This window comes from Thermobia domestica, chromosome 11 (assembly GCF_964235325.1).
Source record: "Thermobia domestica chromosome 11, izTheDome1.hap1.1, whole genome shotgun sequence".
NCBI lineage: Eukaryota > Metazoa > Arthropoda > Insecta > Zygentoma > Lepismatidae > Thermobia > Thermobia domestica.
Genome location: NC_137464.1, coordinates 88,623,823 through 88,639,339, shown reverse-complemented (window position 1 = coordinate 88,639,339; position 15,517 = coordinate 88,623,823). Strand labels below are relative to the sequence as shown.

The 15,517-nt window shown below is 37.1% G+C and overlaps 2 protein-coding genes across 6 annotated transcripts in view; one reads left to right on the top strand and one right to left on the bottom strand.

Annotated features, from left to right (window-relative positions):
* The window catches only part of LOC145664266 (iron-sulfur cluster assembly 2 homolog, mitochondrial), a 114,887-nt gene extending 101,490 nt beyond the window's left edge, over nt 1–13,397 (bottom strand). Inside the window, exon 1 of the mRNA XM_081730785.1 lies at nt 13,224–13,397. Within this exon, the coding sequence (XP_081586911.1) occupies nt 13,224–13,273 (50 nt within the window). The 5' untranslated portion in view covers nt 13,274–13,397. The remainder of the gene's footprint in view (nt 1–13,223) is intronic.
* The window catches only part of Pkc98E (Protein kinase C), a 281,404-nt gene that overhangs the window by 85,069 nt on the left and 180,818 nt on the right, over nt 1–15,517 (top strand). The gene's annotated exons all lie outside the window — the stretch shown is intronic.

Sequence of the window (15,517 nt, the reverse complement as noted above, 5' to 3'; positions counted from 1 at the left end):
AAACATTTTGATCCTGCTGTTGTCATAGTGAGTATTTTTTATTGAGCTCTTCGCTTTCACTATATTTTCTAAATCATTCGCAATTCTTGTTAGTTCAGGATCTGCAAGAAAGAATCGTGCCCGAGCACTTTCATTCAAAGTGATTCGTATTAAACCAACTTGTACTTTCAGTCTTCTGTTCTAAGGCATCATCAGCTCCTAGGGCACAAAATGGAATGGTATTTAAATTAACTACCCAGTTTCCTTGCTGAAATTCTTCCCATATGTCAGGATGTTCATTTTTCAAACGATTCATATCCATAAGATCCAGGGGAATCATACGAGCATAGTTTTGTCTGTCCAATGCAAAGAAATACTTAAAAACTTTTGTGATGCCGCCAAGTGCAAATTCCAGTCTGCAGACCTAACTGAACGAACGAAAAGTAGCATAGTTTCAGACATTTTCAGATAAACACACGCAACCTTAAACATGGGTTCATTTTTCGCCCTCTTCTCAATAAAGGACTGAATGTTGTCTTTAAGTGTCATGTTTTTCAAGGTTGTATGAAGACGCTGATGATTTTCTTTCATTTCTTTATGTGATGAATCAATTATCATTCCAGCCATGTTTTCTATGTCGGTACATATATCCGCAATCTCTGAATCGGAGAATTTCTTATACTCATCCTGGAGCAGTATATACAGTGCTGTTAAGGTAGTTATGTGCGCTTCTAAACCTCTTCTGACGTGTCTTCCTTCCAGGATCTGATGAACTGTTGCTGGGCCAACAAATCATATTCAACCCACAGTTCCGGACTCTCATTTCCGTCAATATACGCATCAATGGTTCTTAACTGAGCTATTAGCGTATGTAACTCATCTGGTCGTAGAACCGATGTCTCTAAACTCTGAACGAGCCATTTCCAGATGTTTGATTTCTTTGTACAATGCCATGTCTAAAGTCAGAACAACAGGTCTTTCAGATCCCATCACTTTTGAGTTCAATCTCTGTAACTGATTCATAAACGTCAATTGAGTGTGTTTGCAATGATTGGTAAAACTGACACACGAGTTACAGGTTTTTCTTCTCCAATGCATGAGTTGTAACCAGACCACGTGTACGAAACTTGATGATATACGGTGTTCGGTGTCCTCTGTTGACTGGTTGTTCATAGAGATTGAACCACCAATGATTGATGTTCTCGTTACGAGCCAGCACAAATAACTTAATGTGGCGTCTTCTAATTTTGTGCTCATTATACTGGGTGGCAGGTAATTGGACTAGGAGAATATGATGTCCAATTGCCTTTTGATATACAAGGAATTAAAGCAGTTAAACAGTCTGGAAGCTTACTTAAACTGTCTTTAGATAAAGTAGTAAGGATCAGAGGAGTAAGTTGGTCTCCACCACATACTTTCTGATATGCTGTCATCACAGTTCCATGAAATGTTCCCTTCCCATCAGCTGTGTCTTCTAGAAAATCTAAATTATGAGCTGCAAAATACACAAACCTATTCAAGACAATATCAGGTGGCAAGTATACACCATCATTAGTTCTCAGTCGTTCAATAACGGTTCCAGCAATCTGTGTTTCAAGACGTAGAACACGATCGTAAGAGATGGAACACCCAAGCATGTGAAGAAGTTAGACCAAACATTTGCTACGAGTCTGGCGATGTACAGACAAACTAGTTGCTATATGCAACGGAACTTCTCTTCGATGATACAAAGTGGAAGCGGATTGATTATTAACTTGCCTTTCGGTGAGACAGGCAGACAAAAGAGTTTGTGACAGGAATTGACTTCTAATTTCTACCTCTTCTGCCCGGGAGCTTTCGTCATTGACAGGGTCGTCGGTCCTTGGATGCACCATTTAAAGAATTTGTTCACAGATGGAGGAACAATGTCATCAGACTCACTTTGAATGGTACCTTCAAATTTCCATTTTTTTACTCTTCAGGATTACAGAATGTAGAATTTTTGCTGCTGAATAGTGTGTCCGTACGTCATTACTGAAAGCTTCATTACTAATTTCAGTGTTCGCAAGAAGAGTGTATTTCACAATCTTTAAAAACACTATATGTGATTCACTGCGCGATTTGGCTGGAGTAAATTCTATTCCATCTTCACCCAATTCTGTCTCCAAAAGCGACTTCAGTTGTTTTCGTGATAAGTGCAATGACTCGAGCAATCCATTTATTTTGGCAATAGACTTATACATATTTTCTAATGAGGCCATTTTGAAAATTTCTCTTTGTATAAAGCTTCACGTAAAACATCTATGAAATCTATTTCAACTGCAATTTGAACTACACTTTCAAACTCACTGGTAGAAGATCCTGGCAAGTAGTTGTGTTTACGAAGCACATTGACGACATACGTGTTCCAATAATTTTTGTGATACATCACGTCAATAGCATGGACATCATTTGGGTCTATGCTTGCGTTTAATCTCTCAATCAATTTATCCCAGAATCTCCACTGCATTACACAGATTTATTCCGACTTTATCGGTGGCAACTTTTCTCAACGGCTCCCTCCTCGAACCAGGGTGGTCACAGAAAAAGCACATAATCTTGTCATACGTTTCTGCCTTTGCTCTTGTGAATGGCAATGTATGTTTCTTGTTTTCTTCTGAGGTCTCTGTTTCCTGTTCTTTCTTTGCAGCATGTCTCTTCTGCAGGATTTCGCAAGTTTTCTGTGTGATTGACTTGTAACACGATGAGTGCCAGTTGCACGCTGAATTTTTAGAGAATCCGTGGACAAATCACCTATACTGGCTTCAGTAGTTTTACATTGTTCGTCATCCCATTGAGCACGTTTCTTAATACACTCCACTAATTTAATGTAAGTGTTGTCTGCTGCTTGCAAAACACCGAGCTCTGTTGTCTCTTGTTGACAGATAATGCAGACAGCATTAGTTTTTTCTCTCTCTCTCTCTTTGCGAATTGTTGTATTTCAACTTCTAATACAGGATCCATTCTAGAATATCTTCAATTCACCAGAGTCCATGAATTTTTTTTAATACCTCCAAACCTACTCTATTAATTAACCAATTATAATCTTTTGTTTAGGTTTATGATAATTTAAGAACTCCACCAGGAAAATTAGTCTTGAACCAAATATCAAGTTTTAAAAAGTACCGTAAATTTTTTTCAAGCCTGAAAACTCCACTAAGAATCAGTACGCAGTCGGGGTTCATTCAGCTACCACCGTCTGTCACAACAAATAAATTAACCAACAAATAAAATCCTGTTTCTTCCTCTGTCAGTCTCGGAATTCCACCAGAAAGTAACAGTCAATTCACTAACAGGCGCATGTTAACTTCGCAGCACCTATCAAAACAGACAAATTAACATAATTAAAGTCTTGTTTCCTTCATCTGTACTCCTTAAACCAACCACTTGAACCACATTATTATCCTAACCTTTCAATGGCAACAGTGAAGAATTATACCAATTACACGTGTTGATATACACTGTTTTTTAGTTAATTGAAATAGCACAATTGCAAAGTTCCTATTTTCCTCGGCAGATGTCACTGTGGAGGTGGTCAAAGCATTCACGCCACGAAAGTACTCTTACATATCTCCGCGATTTTTCCATCAAATTTCATGCGATTTTCACTAAAATACGATTCAAACACTCACAAAACTTCCTGTAACACAGAGAAGTCAAGTTGATTAATATTTCCTACAGAAACATTTCATTTTCAGGAGCACTCAATCACCGATCTGTCCTCATCAAACCAAGTCAGATAGCAGGTTGCCAAGGCAGAATAAGGAAAATCCACATTTCTTATGCTCAAATTCCACACAATTTCACACACATCGGATTATTATTATTATATACAGAGAGATAAGACACCAACACTAGTTTTTGACCATTATTTCCACCGTAAAAAATCTTTAAATTTTCATGAGAGCGTTAATTATTACCTTCAGGTTTTAAAATTATATTGACCTACTAGAAGCTTCTATTTTCTTCGATAAGGATTGTGCATTTCCTATTTTTGGAATTAACAGGATGATAGCCAAAATTATTTTCTTCCGACCTGATACTTCTAAGTGGCAGAAGTTCCACTGATAGCTGGACTTTATGTCGACGTTTGCTTTCTGCAATCGCTTAAAAACGCTTATATACATTTAATGCCGAGACTTTCCTTGGACCCAGGCACGTAGCCAGGATTTCGTGAAGGGGGAGGGGTCCGTGACATGAAATACTGTGATAATCACCAGGGGCTCGATCATTCTAAACTATTTTAATGGAACATATAAATTGGTTCGTTTAGCCAGGATCCCGTAACGGGGGGAGGGGGCTGATGTGAAATTCTGAAGGCTCAGGAGCTTGATCAATGTAAAATACTTTACTATCAACATATATTCGTTTGTTAGGATAATAGAATGAGGATATGTTGGTAAGTATTTTAATAACAAAATATGAAGAAATCTCGAGTAATAAAAGAATAAAAAAAAGTATTGAAAAAGATTTTACAATATTTACGTTCCTTTCTTTGCTCATTCAAATATAAGAATTTTCCTTTCATTATGATCTCAACTATTATGAAAAGTACATATTCACCATTATAAAAAGTACATACTCAATAATGTCTTGTAAATATTTTACAATATCTGCGTTCCTTTTTCTGTTGAATCAAATGCTAATAGAATTCATTTTCCATATAAATTTTTGTTTTTTATTATTCCGTTAACTACTGTTGGTTCCAAATGACAGGTTAAAGGAGCAGTAGAAAATTGTTTTTGAAATAATATGTTTCATTCTGCAAGGATGCGATGACGAAAAATTATGATAAAAAATTTCCACGCTGTTACTCAACGGCACTATGCTTTCGGAAGCTTGAAATCTCCCTGACTAGTAGCAGAAATTCTGAGAATTCTGTAACTTTTCTAGAAATGTCAAATTCTCTGACTCTTCCAGGATATTTCGCTCACCTCGCCACCATGTATTTCAAGTAATACAAATCTCCTCATAAAAAAAGAGTAACCAAAAGCTTCCTGTAGTATTTTTTATATTTTTAACGCTGATCCTTCTTTTTCTCATTTCATTTTGTTTCATACTTCCTTATTTTTTTCATTTCTAGTCTCGAAGGGGGTGGCCCGGACACCCCTCCCTGGCTACGTGCCTGCACCCCTCCCAAAACTGGATTCTGCATACGTGTCTGCTAATTGCCATTAAATTATACATATCTCTGTACCTAATTGAGATACAAGGATGGTATATACATCGTTGGAACGATAATTTTATCTCCCATATCTTTTGTAATAAATGTTTCTTAATTTCAATCGCAAACAAGTTATTCCAGAAAAACGTAATTTTTGATCAGGGTCGCGGCGGCCATATTAACATTAAATTATACATATCTCTGCACCTAATTAAGATTCAACTATGGTATATACATCGTTGGAAAGGTAATTTTATTACCAATATTTTTTTGTCATAAATGTCTCTTTCGTAAATCAAAAAACAAGAAGTTATTTTTGAAAACGTAATTTTGGCCAGGGTCACGGCGGCCATATTGGATTAATGGCTCTCCAGCGATTCTGCCAGAGTTGCCAGAAGTCCACCTCATAAATTAGTTATTTGTGCACCATCCATATGTTTGCTTCACGAAGTAGCCCACGGGACATACGAAACTTGACATTTGCTCCTAGACTATTAGTACATCAAAATAGATGTCACCACTTGAGAGATGTTTTGTTCAAAACAGATTCATTTAAAACTGTATTCTCTGTACTTTTCAAACATTAAGAAAAAAAAAGTGACGTGTCTTCTTGGGTTTTGAATTTGTTAGCTTTCCTAAATAGGAGCCTCATACTGTATACAGGGTGTTAAGGAACTAAACCGACAAACTGTAGGAGGTGATTCCTCACAGCAAAATAAGAGAATAAGTTCATATGGACCTGTGGGGAAAAGTGCAGAGTTTCAGAGCTAGAGCTGTCCAAAATCGCGAAAAGGTCAAATTTCAAGAGACCTATTTCAAATTTGAGAAACTGTGGATGGTGGTCCTTATCAGCGTAAAGGAAGTTATGCATACGCAGTCCAAAACTGCACATTTCGTTCATGTTCAGTGGGTGTACAGAGTATTCCCTGCAGGGTGAAATTCCCAGACATGCCATCAACCGAATTTTGAAATGTGCTCTGACTTTATGATTGGTCCAAAGTAGGCAAATAAGTTTTCATAGCAGTGAACACGGAATTCCTTGGCGCGATATCCGAAGTGTTAAGGATTGTCAGTAGCACGATCTCTCGTACTCGGGAAAACACATGCTGGGATGTTTTCTTTTACGCTAATGCGTGAAGAAAACGTGAAATATACCGTGATTAAATACATCGCATCACACGTTATTCAGAATGCAAAAAGCATGGAGCTGCCGGTTCTTAACACTTCCGACTTCCCTCCGAAGCACTGGATGTCGATTGTTGTCAAGACTTACCTCCTGCTTACTTTGGACTCTCCTTGAAATCAGGGTACATCTGAAAACTCTATTGAGAGCATATTTGAAAATTATACCCTATACAGAATACTCTGCACACCCATCGAAAATTGATGTAATATGCATTTTTGGATTGTGTATGCGTCCTTCCTTTACGGTGATAAGGACCACCATACGTTCGAAATAGGGCCTGTTGAAATTTACCTTTTTCGCGATTTTGGAGAGCCCTAGCTCTGAAACTATGCACTTTTCGCCATAGGTTCGTATGAACTTTTTCTCTTATTTTGATGCGAGGGTTTTACAATTTGTCGGTATAGTTCATTAACACTGTGTATATAGCTACTAGCACAAATACCGTCATTCATACAGGAATCAAAGGATTTTATATAATATACAGTATATAGTTCGGATATATAACCAGAAATTCGGGTATTAATTGAATTCCTCTTTACAAACGAAATTTTTGAAACACTTGTTCGTTCATTTTTAATTAAAGTTTTATGTACCGGTACCAAATTTCCCACATCCAACTTGAGCGACTCCTCACGTTGGTTATTTTTTGAGTAAAGAATTGAAAATATTAATATTATAGTAGTTATCTCATTTTCTCATTTAGAAATGAAATTTTCCAAAACTCTGAAAATAGTAATACCTTAATTTTAATGAATTTATATACCGAATTTCTCACGTCCAACTTAAGCGAATCTTTATGTTGGACATTTTCTTTATAAAATAATTGAAAATTTAAATGTTGTAGAAATTTCAGTTCTGCCCCTTTCCCCCTAGAGTTTCGGAAAACTGAAAATAATTTGTACTGACTAGGTTTAAACAAGCAGTTTCGTCCCCCTAAATTAGGAGATCCGTGAAATTTTCTATTTTTGGAAAAAATGGAACCCTCGTTTACCTTCGCTTCGGATAATAATTCAGATTTTTTATTTTTATTTTATTTTATTTATTTATTTTTATTTATTTATTTATTTATTTATTAGGAATTATTCTGCTAATTCTGATGTTTCTAGCAGCAGTAGCGTGACCGCGGTGTTGATGTGTTGCTTCTACTCTCACTACGGTATCTGCAGTATTTATAGAAACATCAAGAGGGAACACTTATATGAAATAACAGATGATGTTCTGATCATGGAAAGCATGCTTGAATTAATCTCCTCTGCCAGTTTCCGCGTATAACCATTAACTTAGCATACTTGCAATTGTGATCATCCCTTTGTCTTTGCACTTCGCTTCAGTTGTAACTACCTTTTGTTCTTATACTACTAATACACAGTTTAAAAGTTCACATCCATCCATCCCTGTTGCATTCAACACGATACTGTATAGACAGATACGATCAGCATTCTTTAGTGTTTGGTCATTGACTTTTGATTCATATATGACCAGTACCTTTTCTGGTACTAGCTAGACATAATACTTATAGAAGCTGTGAACGCACAGTCCAAGATCCGGGTAAGATTACTGTTTTTGTGCTTAAAATAAATAAATAAAATAAGACTCCATTAATGAATTAAACTTGGAAAAATAATAAATTTGTCTTCGCTGTTGTCTCCCCGACCATACTTAAAAAACAGTGCCTTTTCTCATTTAGTTATTTTTCTCTAACTTTTATCTTTTTCATTATTAGTGTGTTGGAAGTAGAGAAACATCTAAATTTTGTTTGGTTGTTCCTATTCTCTAAAAAAATAATCTCATTTTTATAGACCGTCATAATGTATCTTATATTTTCTTTCTTCTTTTCTTTTCTTTTTTTCTTTCTTTTTTTTTTTTGTGGGAAGTGTTTGCACCTCGTATTTTTAAGTTTATTTTTTGATTACAGTAATTAACTAATTTATTTATTTTTAATGGTCGCTAGGAATGTATCTTTCTACGTGTACAGATTTGATTTTCCAGTCATTTAGAAATGTGTGATATTGGATTTTTTATCTGTGCATGTATTTCCACATTTCAGAAATTATTATTAAATTACAGGAATATTCTACTAAATAGTTTCCCGATTTTTATTCTGATTTTTCGGATCTATTACAATAGTTCACTGTCTTATCCTCGTAGTTTTCCGTGTTAGAATTTGTAATTTATTATAGTAGATCTGATGTTTGTTTGCCTTGTACTGTACCTTTCTTGTCATAAAATATGGGTAAAATAATTATTTCCACTACCTTTGTACGCTGCGAGAATGGTATTCCCAGTTATTTAGCTTTTAATTTAAGAGGGAGAAGGAGTGCGCCATAGCGGCCGGAATATTGGTGTTCAATTTAACATGGGATCTCAATCATTTTTTAGGCAAATCACAGTTTCATTTCGTTCTTTCGCAAAAATGTCTCAGTAGCGCACTAAATATGATGCATCTCATTTTAAAGGTGCAATTTGAACGCTGTGCGTGATATTTTCTTCTTATAAATACAGATAATTATAGTCCAAATTCCCATAAGAAAATGATCAAAATCAGACGGAAAAGTCTTCTGTTTTTTTACAGTAAGGAAAAAAGCTAAAAACTCCGGACTTTTTTGAGAATGGAGTACAATCTTTGTATTTGTGCGCTACTGTACTATTTTTTCGCTGTTTCCAAAGACATCCATTTCACAATCGATGAGAAATTATATCCTTCATAATTGAATCTACAGAAATCAGAAATCAGATTTCTTCTTGTTCACGTACTTGGTGAACGTTAAGCTTTAGATTCACGTCTCATATGGAGCGAGGCCAAATCAACCAATTCCTTGTCTTAATAGCATTTTCCGAGTTTAAAACAGTTTAGTATTCACTCTTTACTCCACGCTGCTTCCGTATAAAAATATCTTACAAGTAAACACAATGGCAACGTATTTCCTATCATGCTTAGCGTGAGGCATTGTAGTTGCTTCCAGATTATAGGTAAAAATTGGTTGACTGAATGATATTCTCAATATCAACTGAGGAAGACAAATTGAGGAACTAGGATCAAACTTCATAGCATGACCAAAATAGTATAACAATAAAATAAACGAGGACAGAGATCAGTATGAACGATGTAAGAAACGTTATAGCTGCATTGCGGATAATTTTTACTTACCTTCGTATAAGTATGGGAAGTTCTGTAGAACGACTTTGCTCGTCCGTCGGTGAAGAGTCAAACAAAAATGATAAGAGGCAGCAAAAAAGTTTTCTATTGAAACTTCATAGTTTGAAAGTGTGTCGTGGTTTCACAATGTGAACGTAACTCATGCGTAAAATGATGTTAAAATAACGATTATCGGACCTTTTATTCTAATATCAATCTTCGTGTACTTTATTATAATTTAGCAACAGTGCCATGGCAATACAATTGCCATTTTATTTTTGTAATATTACTTAAAATGTTAGTGCAAGGGCAAATTCGTGGCTTGTTGGACTCGGGTGTCCGTTTCTGCAGTGCATTTGTAAATAAAAGAGTAATGTCAAAGATCAAACCGTTATGTACAGATGGTGATCAGAAAAATGTAAACACCTGAACGAAATTGCAACTTACCAGATTAATATGGTGTCGGGCCACCTTTCGCCTTTAGAACAGCCTTGATGCGACGTGGGATGGAGGCATAGAGGTCGTGAATGGTAGCAAGTGGAATTTTACACCATTCCTCGTGCAGGACATCGGCCAGTTCTGTGAGAGAGGATGGAGGTGGAAATTGTCGCCAGAGTCGTGTTTCCAAGACGGGCCACAGATGTTCAATTATGTTGAAATCTTTGGATTGGGCGGGCCAGGGGAGGTGTTGAACTTCATCCCGATGTTCCTCAAACCACGCTGCAACAACGCCAGCTGTGTGAATGGGTGCATTATCATCCTGGAAGATGGCGTCATTGTCCGGAACAACATCCGGACCATAGGATGCAAGTGGTCTCCTAAAATTGCGACATAATCGTTGCCAGTGATTCGTCCGCTAAGTGTGACCACAGGACCCAATGAAAACCATGATATGGCGGCCCACAACATTACCGAGCCGCCGCCATGTTTCACAGTTGGGCGGAGACACTGCAGATCATAAGCTTCTTTGGGCGTTCTCCACACACAAACACAGCCTGTGGTTGGGAATAGGGTGAAGGATGACTCATCCGTCCATATCACACGTTTCCAGTCCTCAACGGTCCAAGTTGCATGGTTGCGGCACCATTTGCGGTGTGCGAAAGCGTTATGGTCCCTGATGAGCGGTTTGGCTCGTGCAACACGATCCCGTAAGTTCATGTCATGTAATTCGCGGCGGACTGTGTTTGTCGAAACAGGGTGGGGGAGGTGCTGATTGAGTTCCTCCGTTACTTGCTCCGCAGTGGCACGACGGTTCTGCGTGACAATGCGCTATAATACCCGGCGTGACCTGTCACTCATGATTTTCTTCCGCCCACTGTTCCGCTTCCCCAATTTGGTTTACCCGTGTGTTGTGTAGGCCGTCATCACCTTCGACACTGTCCCACGCGACACACCTAACACAGTAGCCACTGCCGTCACACTAACTCCACATAACCGCGCACCAACAATTTGCCCTCTTTGAAAATCTGAGAGGTCTCCCATTTTACACTACCTCCGTCTGCTGCAGCCACTGGACACTGCTGTTCCACTGCGCCTGACGTAGTATGGAGACCGACCTAACACACCACCACCAGCGGTCCGGCGCTGCGGGCGCCACGACACCACTACCAACCCATACATCTGATGTGTTGCCAACTACAGGTGTTTCCATTTTTCTGATCACCATCTGTATATATAAGATCAAAGCAGGAAGTATATTATGTTTTTAATAATATAGTGAAAATCAGATTTTTTAACTATAATTCTCACAGTTAACATTGTAAATTAACTTACCTTTGGATATGACTCTTTGGTCTTATTTCTCTTTACATATGTACTCAGTGGCAGCTATATGGAAGCAAGGGGTAATTGTCCGCTCTTTTGTCTTCACACCATTACCTAATAACATGCCTCCTTACTAATAACATTTTTACTCTCCCTCCCCCTCAGTGTTCACACCCAATCCTCCTGTATTTACCTATTTCGGATTTAATTTGTACATCAACTAATGTTGTATTTCTTGCAGCATGTGGCCCGTTAGATGACGTTGTTAATAATACTTTAGAAGAAAATAATGCAAACTAAAAGATTTGAAATAATTTTGGAATAGACTTTAAACGGGCTGAAATTGCAAATTGGTCCGAGTAGGAGATCAAGAGTTCTATCGGATGATATCTATAACGTGTCATTCCTTTGAGCTAGTTCTCCGAACTGTTCCTGTTAAGATAAAGTATGAGTTCAGAAAGAGAGACCCTCGTGGCTGTATAGGTTGCGTACGCACCTTAGACATGGGAGATCCGGATTCTGTTCTTGGTAGGAACTCACCTGATTCAAATCCAACGTTAAGCTTTAGGTCTACGTCTCACATAGCCTCAGTGGTAAAAAGAACACTAGACTACTAATCGACCATTGAGTTCAGAAAGAGCGAATAAAACCTAGGACAAAGAGATGCAATAAGTGGATTGAATAGGCCTATATTGGATAGACTAAATGAAAGGATAAGTGTATTGGAATCACTTGGTATGAGTCGCAAATATCTGAGATGGACTTGTTCTCGAAATTTATCATAAAACTAGAACCAACTCCGCTAGAGCTACAGATAGGGTCTGGGACCAGTGGCGTAGGGAAGGGGGGGGCCGGAGGGGCCGGGCCCCCCCCAAAGAGGTCCGACAATGTACTTTGGTACTTTGATGTTTGTAATTTTTTATATATTTTTATGTTTATATATTTTTTTGTTTGTATTTTTTCTATATGTGCCTATAACAGCACTTTGCCCCCCCCCCCCAAACACACATCCTGGCTACGCTACTGTCTGGGACTAACTAGATGATGAAGTTTCTATGAAGTAATGCGTGGTCAGTGCTTCGAATCCGATGATTCTGGCTCTGTAGAACCGAGTTCGTATGTTTTTAATTCAAGTATCATCTTGATAATGAGTCAACAGGAAACTATGTAGCCTTACCGAATATTGAACATAGTACCACTCGCACTCATCATTCGGCAACTTGGGACCAGCAATAAATTGACATTATCAAATGCCTCATATCTGATTATATGTACCTATAACCAGGGTGAGAAGAAGAACCACGTGCGCAATGGAAACATCGAATATTACTCTCACCATCAACTAAGAAAGATCACGACCGTCTTGGACGCGCACGATACAAGAATTGAGGACTGCCTCGTCTTTTCTATTCTAGTGGGCAATCCTAACCCCAACTAAACTAACTCATGTGTAATATACGAAACCAAGGGACCCCAAATCCCCTACCTTCCTCTAGAAGTTGCCCATGATAATATATAAATGTAGAATTGCATTTATATCATAAATAAGTATAGAGTACAGCAGGTGAGTACTTTCACTTTCCAGTCACTTCTCCCCTTTCTCAACCCCTTCTTATTTCTCCTTTTCTGCACGAATCTGGACCTGCTTAACGTGGGGTATAAACTACTCCCACTTTAGGGTTCGAACCGAGGACCACACCCAAACCCTTACTGATTTTACAGATATTTGTCATTGCTGATACTCTCTAATAATATAGTCACAAGTATCATAATGCATCGTGTATTCTTTAACTGTGCAATTCATATTGTCAACTAGGGAAAATTAAATTGGATACTGACATTTACAGCTTGTTGGTCTGTCAGAGAATATAGCTTAATGGTAACACAATAAACAGTTATATACTTAATTTCTAGCGTAGATGAAATTAAAAATTAGGCAGCAAAATTATCATACTGTATAACGTAAATCAACTAACCTGTATTGTATCCATCTTGGAAAGAAGTGTTCCATTAAAAGGCACTTCATATCTGAACTGCACACAATTTGTGTTCATCACATTTCTCACAAGATTAGATAGAAAACCACTAAGTACAAAGCTCGATATTCGTCATCCAATGTAGTTCAAAGCTCGATGCGAGAATTTTCTTATCTCGGCTACAAATGCGTCAAAAGAAGTGTCTGTAGAAAGGATAGCTGTTAGATCAAAGCGGGTCACAGTTTATCTTTGTATCATCACATTTTGTGTTGTGGAATACAAGTGAAGACTCTTGTGATGTTGATCACTGTGAATGTATAGAAATGGCATATTATTTTTTGGAGTATTTTCTGCCATTATAAATCTAATTTTATGTACATTAAAAATATAGTTCATAATAACGGATAAATAGATTACATAAACTGAACATATTTTAAGAGAAACAAAATTATTATGTGAAGACCGGATAATAATCTTGTATTTGTGTATGGTCCAGGGCTTTGAATCTCTGAGGGGGGACAAACTTTTCTTTATGACTCACGTCAGAGTTAAGAGGCAAGGAAGTGTCATTACCAGGGCCCGGATTTTGTTGACCTAAAATTTTCTAAAAAGTGACCTATAAAATGACACTAAAATTATTGTAAAATGACCCTAAAATTCACAAAAGTTGACCTTAAAACTTGCAGTTTTTTAAATGTTTATTTCATTAAAACACTGACATTTTTTGAATATCTATTGGATTTTAATTACCGTTTGCACTCATTTTCAAAAGTTTTGTTTCAGTTAGTTGCAGTCAATTGATTATCTGTGTCTTTGGTTTAAAAAAAGCAATATCATTAAAACTAAACTTTGACCAATTTAGTAAATAGCTAAGCATTTCGTATTTGAATTACAGATATATATGCCTATATCCAGTTAAACAACATATAAACATTTTATAAGCTGTGATACATACAACAAACTAACTCAGGAACTTTGCAATCGTCAGAAAATTTAGCTCATACTTTATTCAGCATTGCAGTAGATAACTGTAAACATTGTTACGATTTTATTGAATTAGCAGCCTTAATTATACACGGAGCAGCATCTGATACAAAAACAACATGGTCATGCTGGACACCTTCAGGCCAAAGTAGGGATATCGATTTATCGAAAAGTCTACATATTGTAAAATGGTTGACAGATTCCAACACTTCACCAGTTAGCAAAAATATTGTGCTAGGTTCGTCGCCTTTCATTGCCCCGACAATAATGTTGACTATATAGTTCCTTCACATCACTAGTCTGTCTATAGAAACAAAAATTTTCTGAGTCGAAAGTTCCTCTCTTATTTTGTCCTCGTTACACTTTGACATGTAATTTCTCCTAAGATTCGTTTCGTCTGGAATGGAACGACCTGTATGACGCTCCAGGAAATCCCACAATTTCCATTACTGAGTTTCCAAAGAGGAATATTTGAAGGCACAAAAACTTCACACTACTCTTTTGAAAACTGAGGATTTGCCTTTACTATTCGAAGCACTCTCCACAAGTAACAACTGTGAACACTTGGTCCTATATTTGTTTTCAACTGCGCGTAAATGTTTTTCCCTTCTGGTATGCTTTAGCACAGCGTATCTTTTCTCTGCTGCCACTTTTACTTCACATACCTTGCAAAGTAATATTGTACTGTCAGTACTAAAAACATCCTCACCAAATTCAGAAATAATCTGTCTTAAACGAGAAGTTGTAGATGGTTTAGGCCTCGGCATTCTACATACTGAAAGCATCAATTCACTCTCAAGTTGAAGCTAGGAAGCACACTTAAAGAATAAAAGTTCGCGAGTGTAGATTGTGTACACCAGGATAATAGATAAAAACCCTGTTTAAAATCTTTGTACGTCTTCTAATGTATTTTTAGTTATTCACGTAGTCATATCCTTTGTGGTAAACAACCTACAACCATTTGCTTTGGTCACTTACGAACCCTCAGCCTTCGTCAACCAGCTACATTAACTTGTTAGGAATGCAGTTTTTCCAACCCAATAATCAGGAAGCAGGAAAAAAGATCATTTAACTTCGTGTTTTTAAATCCGTAAACAGTTTTCATTTTAAGATTTCCTTATGTAGAAGAAAAAGAATAAAAAGACCATAAGTGACCTAAAAGTTACCTTAAAATATTAAAAAATGACCTGAAACTTCAAAACGGCAAAAAGTGACCAAAAGTTGACCCTAAAAAATATATTTTTAAAACTAAGAGTTGATGGTTAATGTTTTTATTTGAACTTGCCTTGTGCTATGCGTAACAGAAAAAA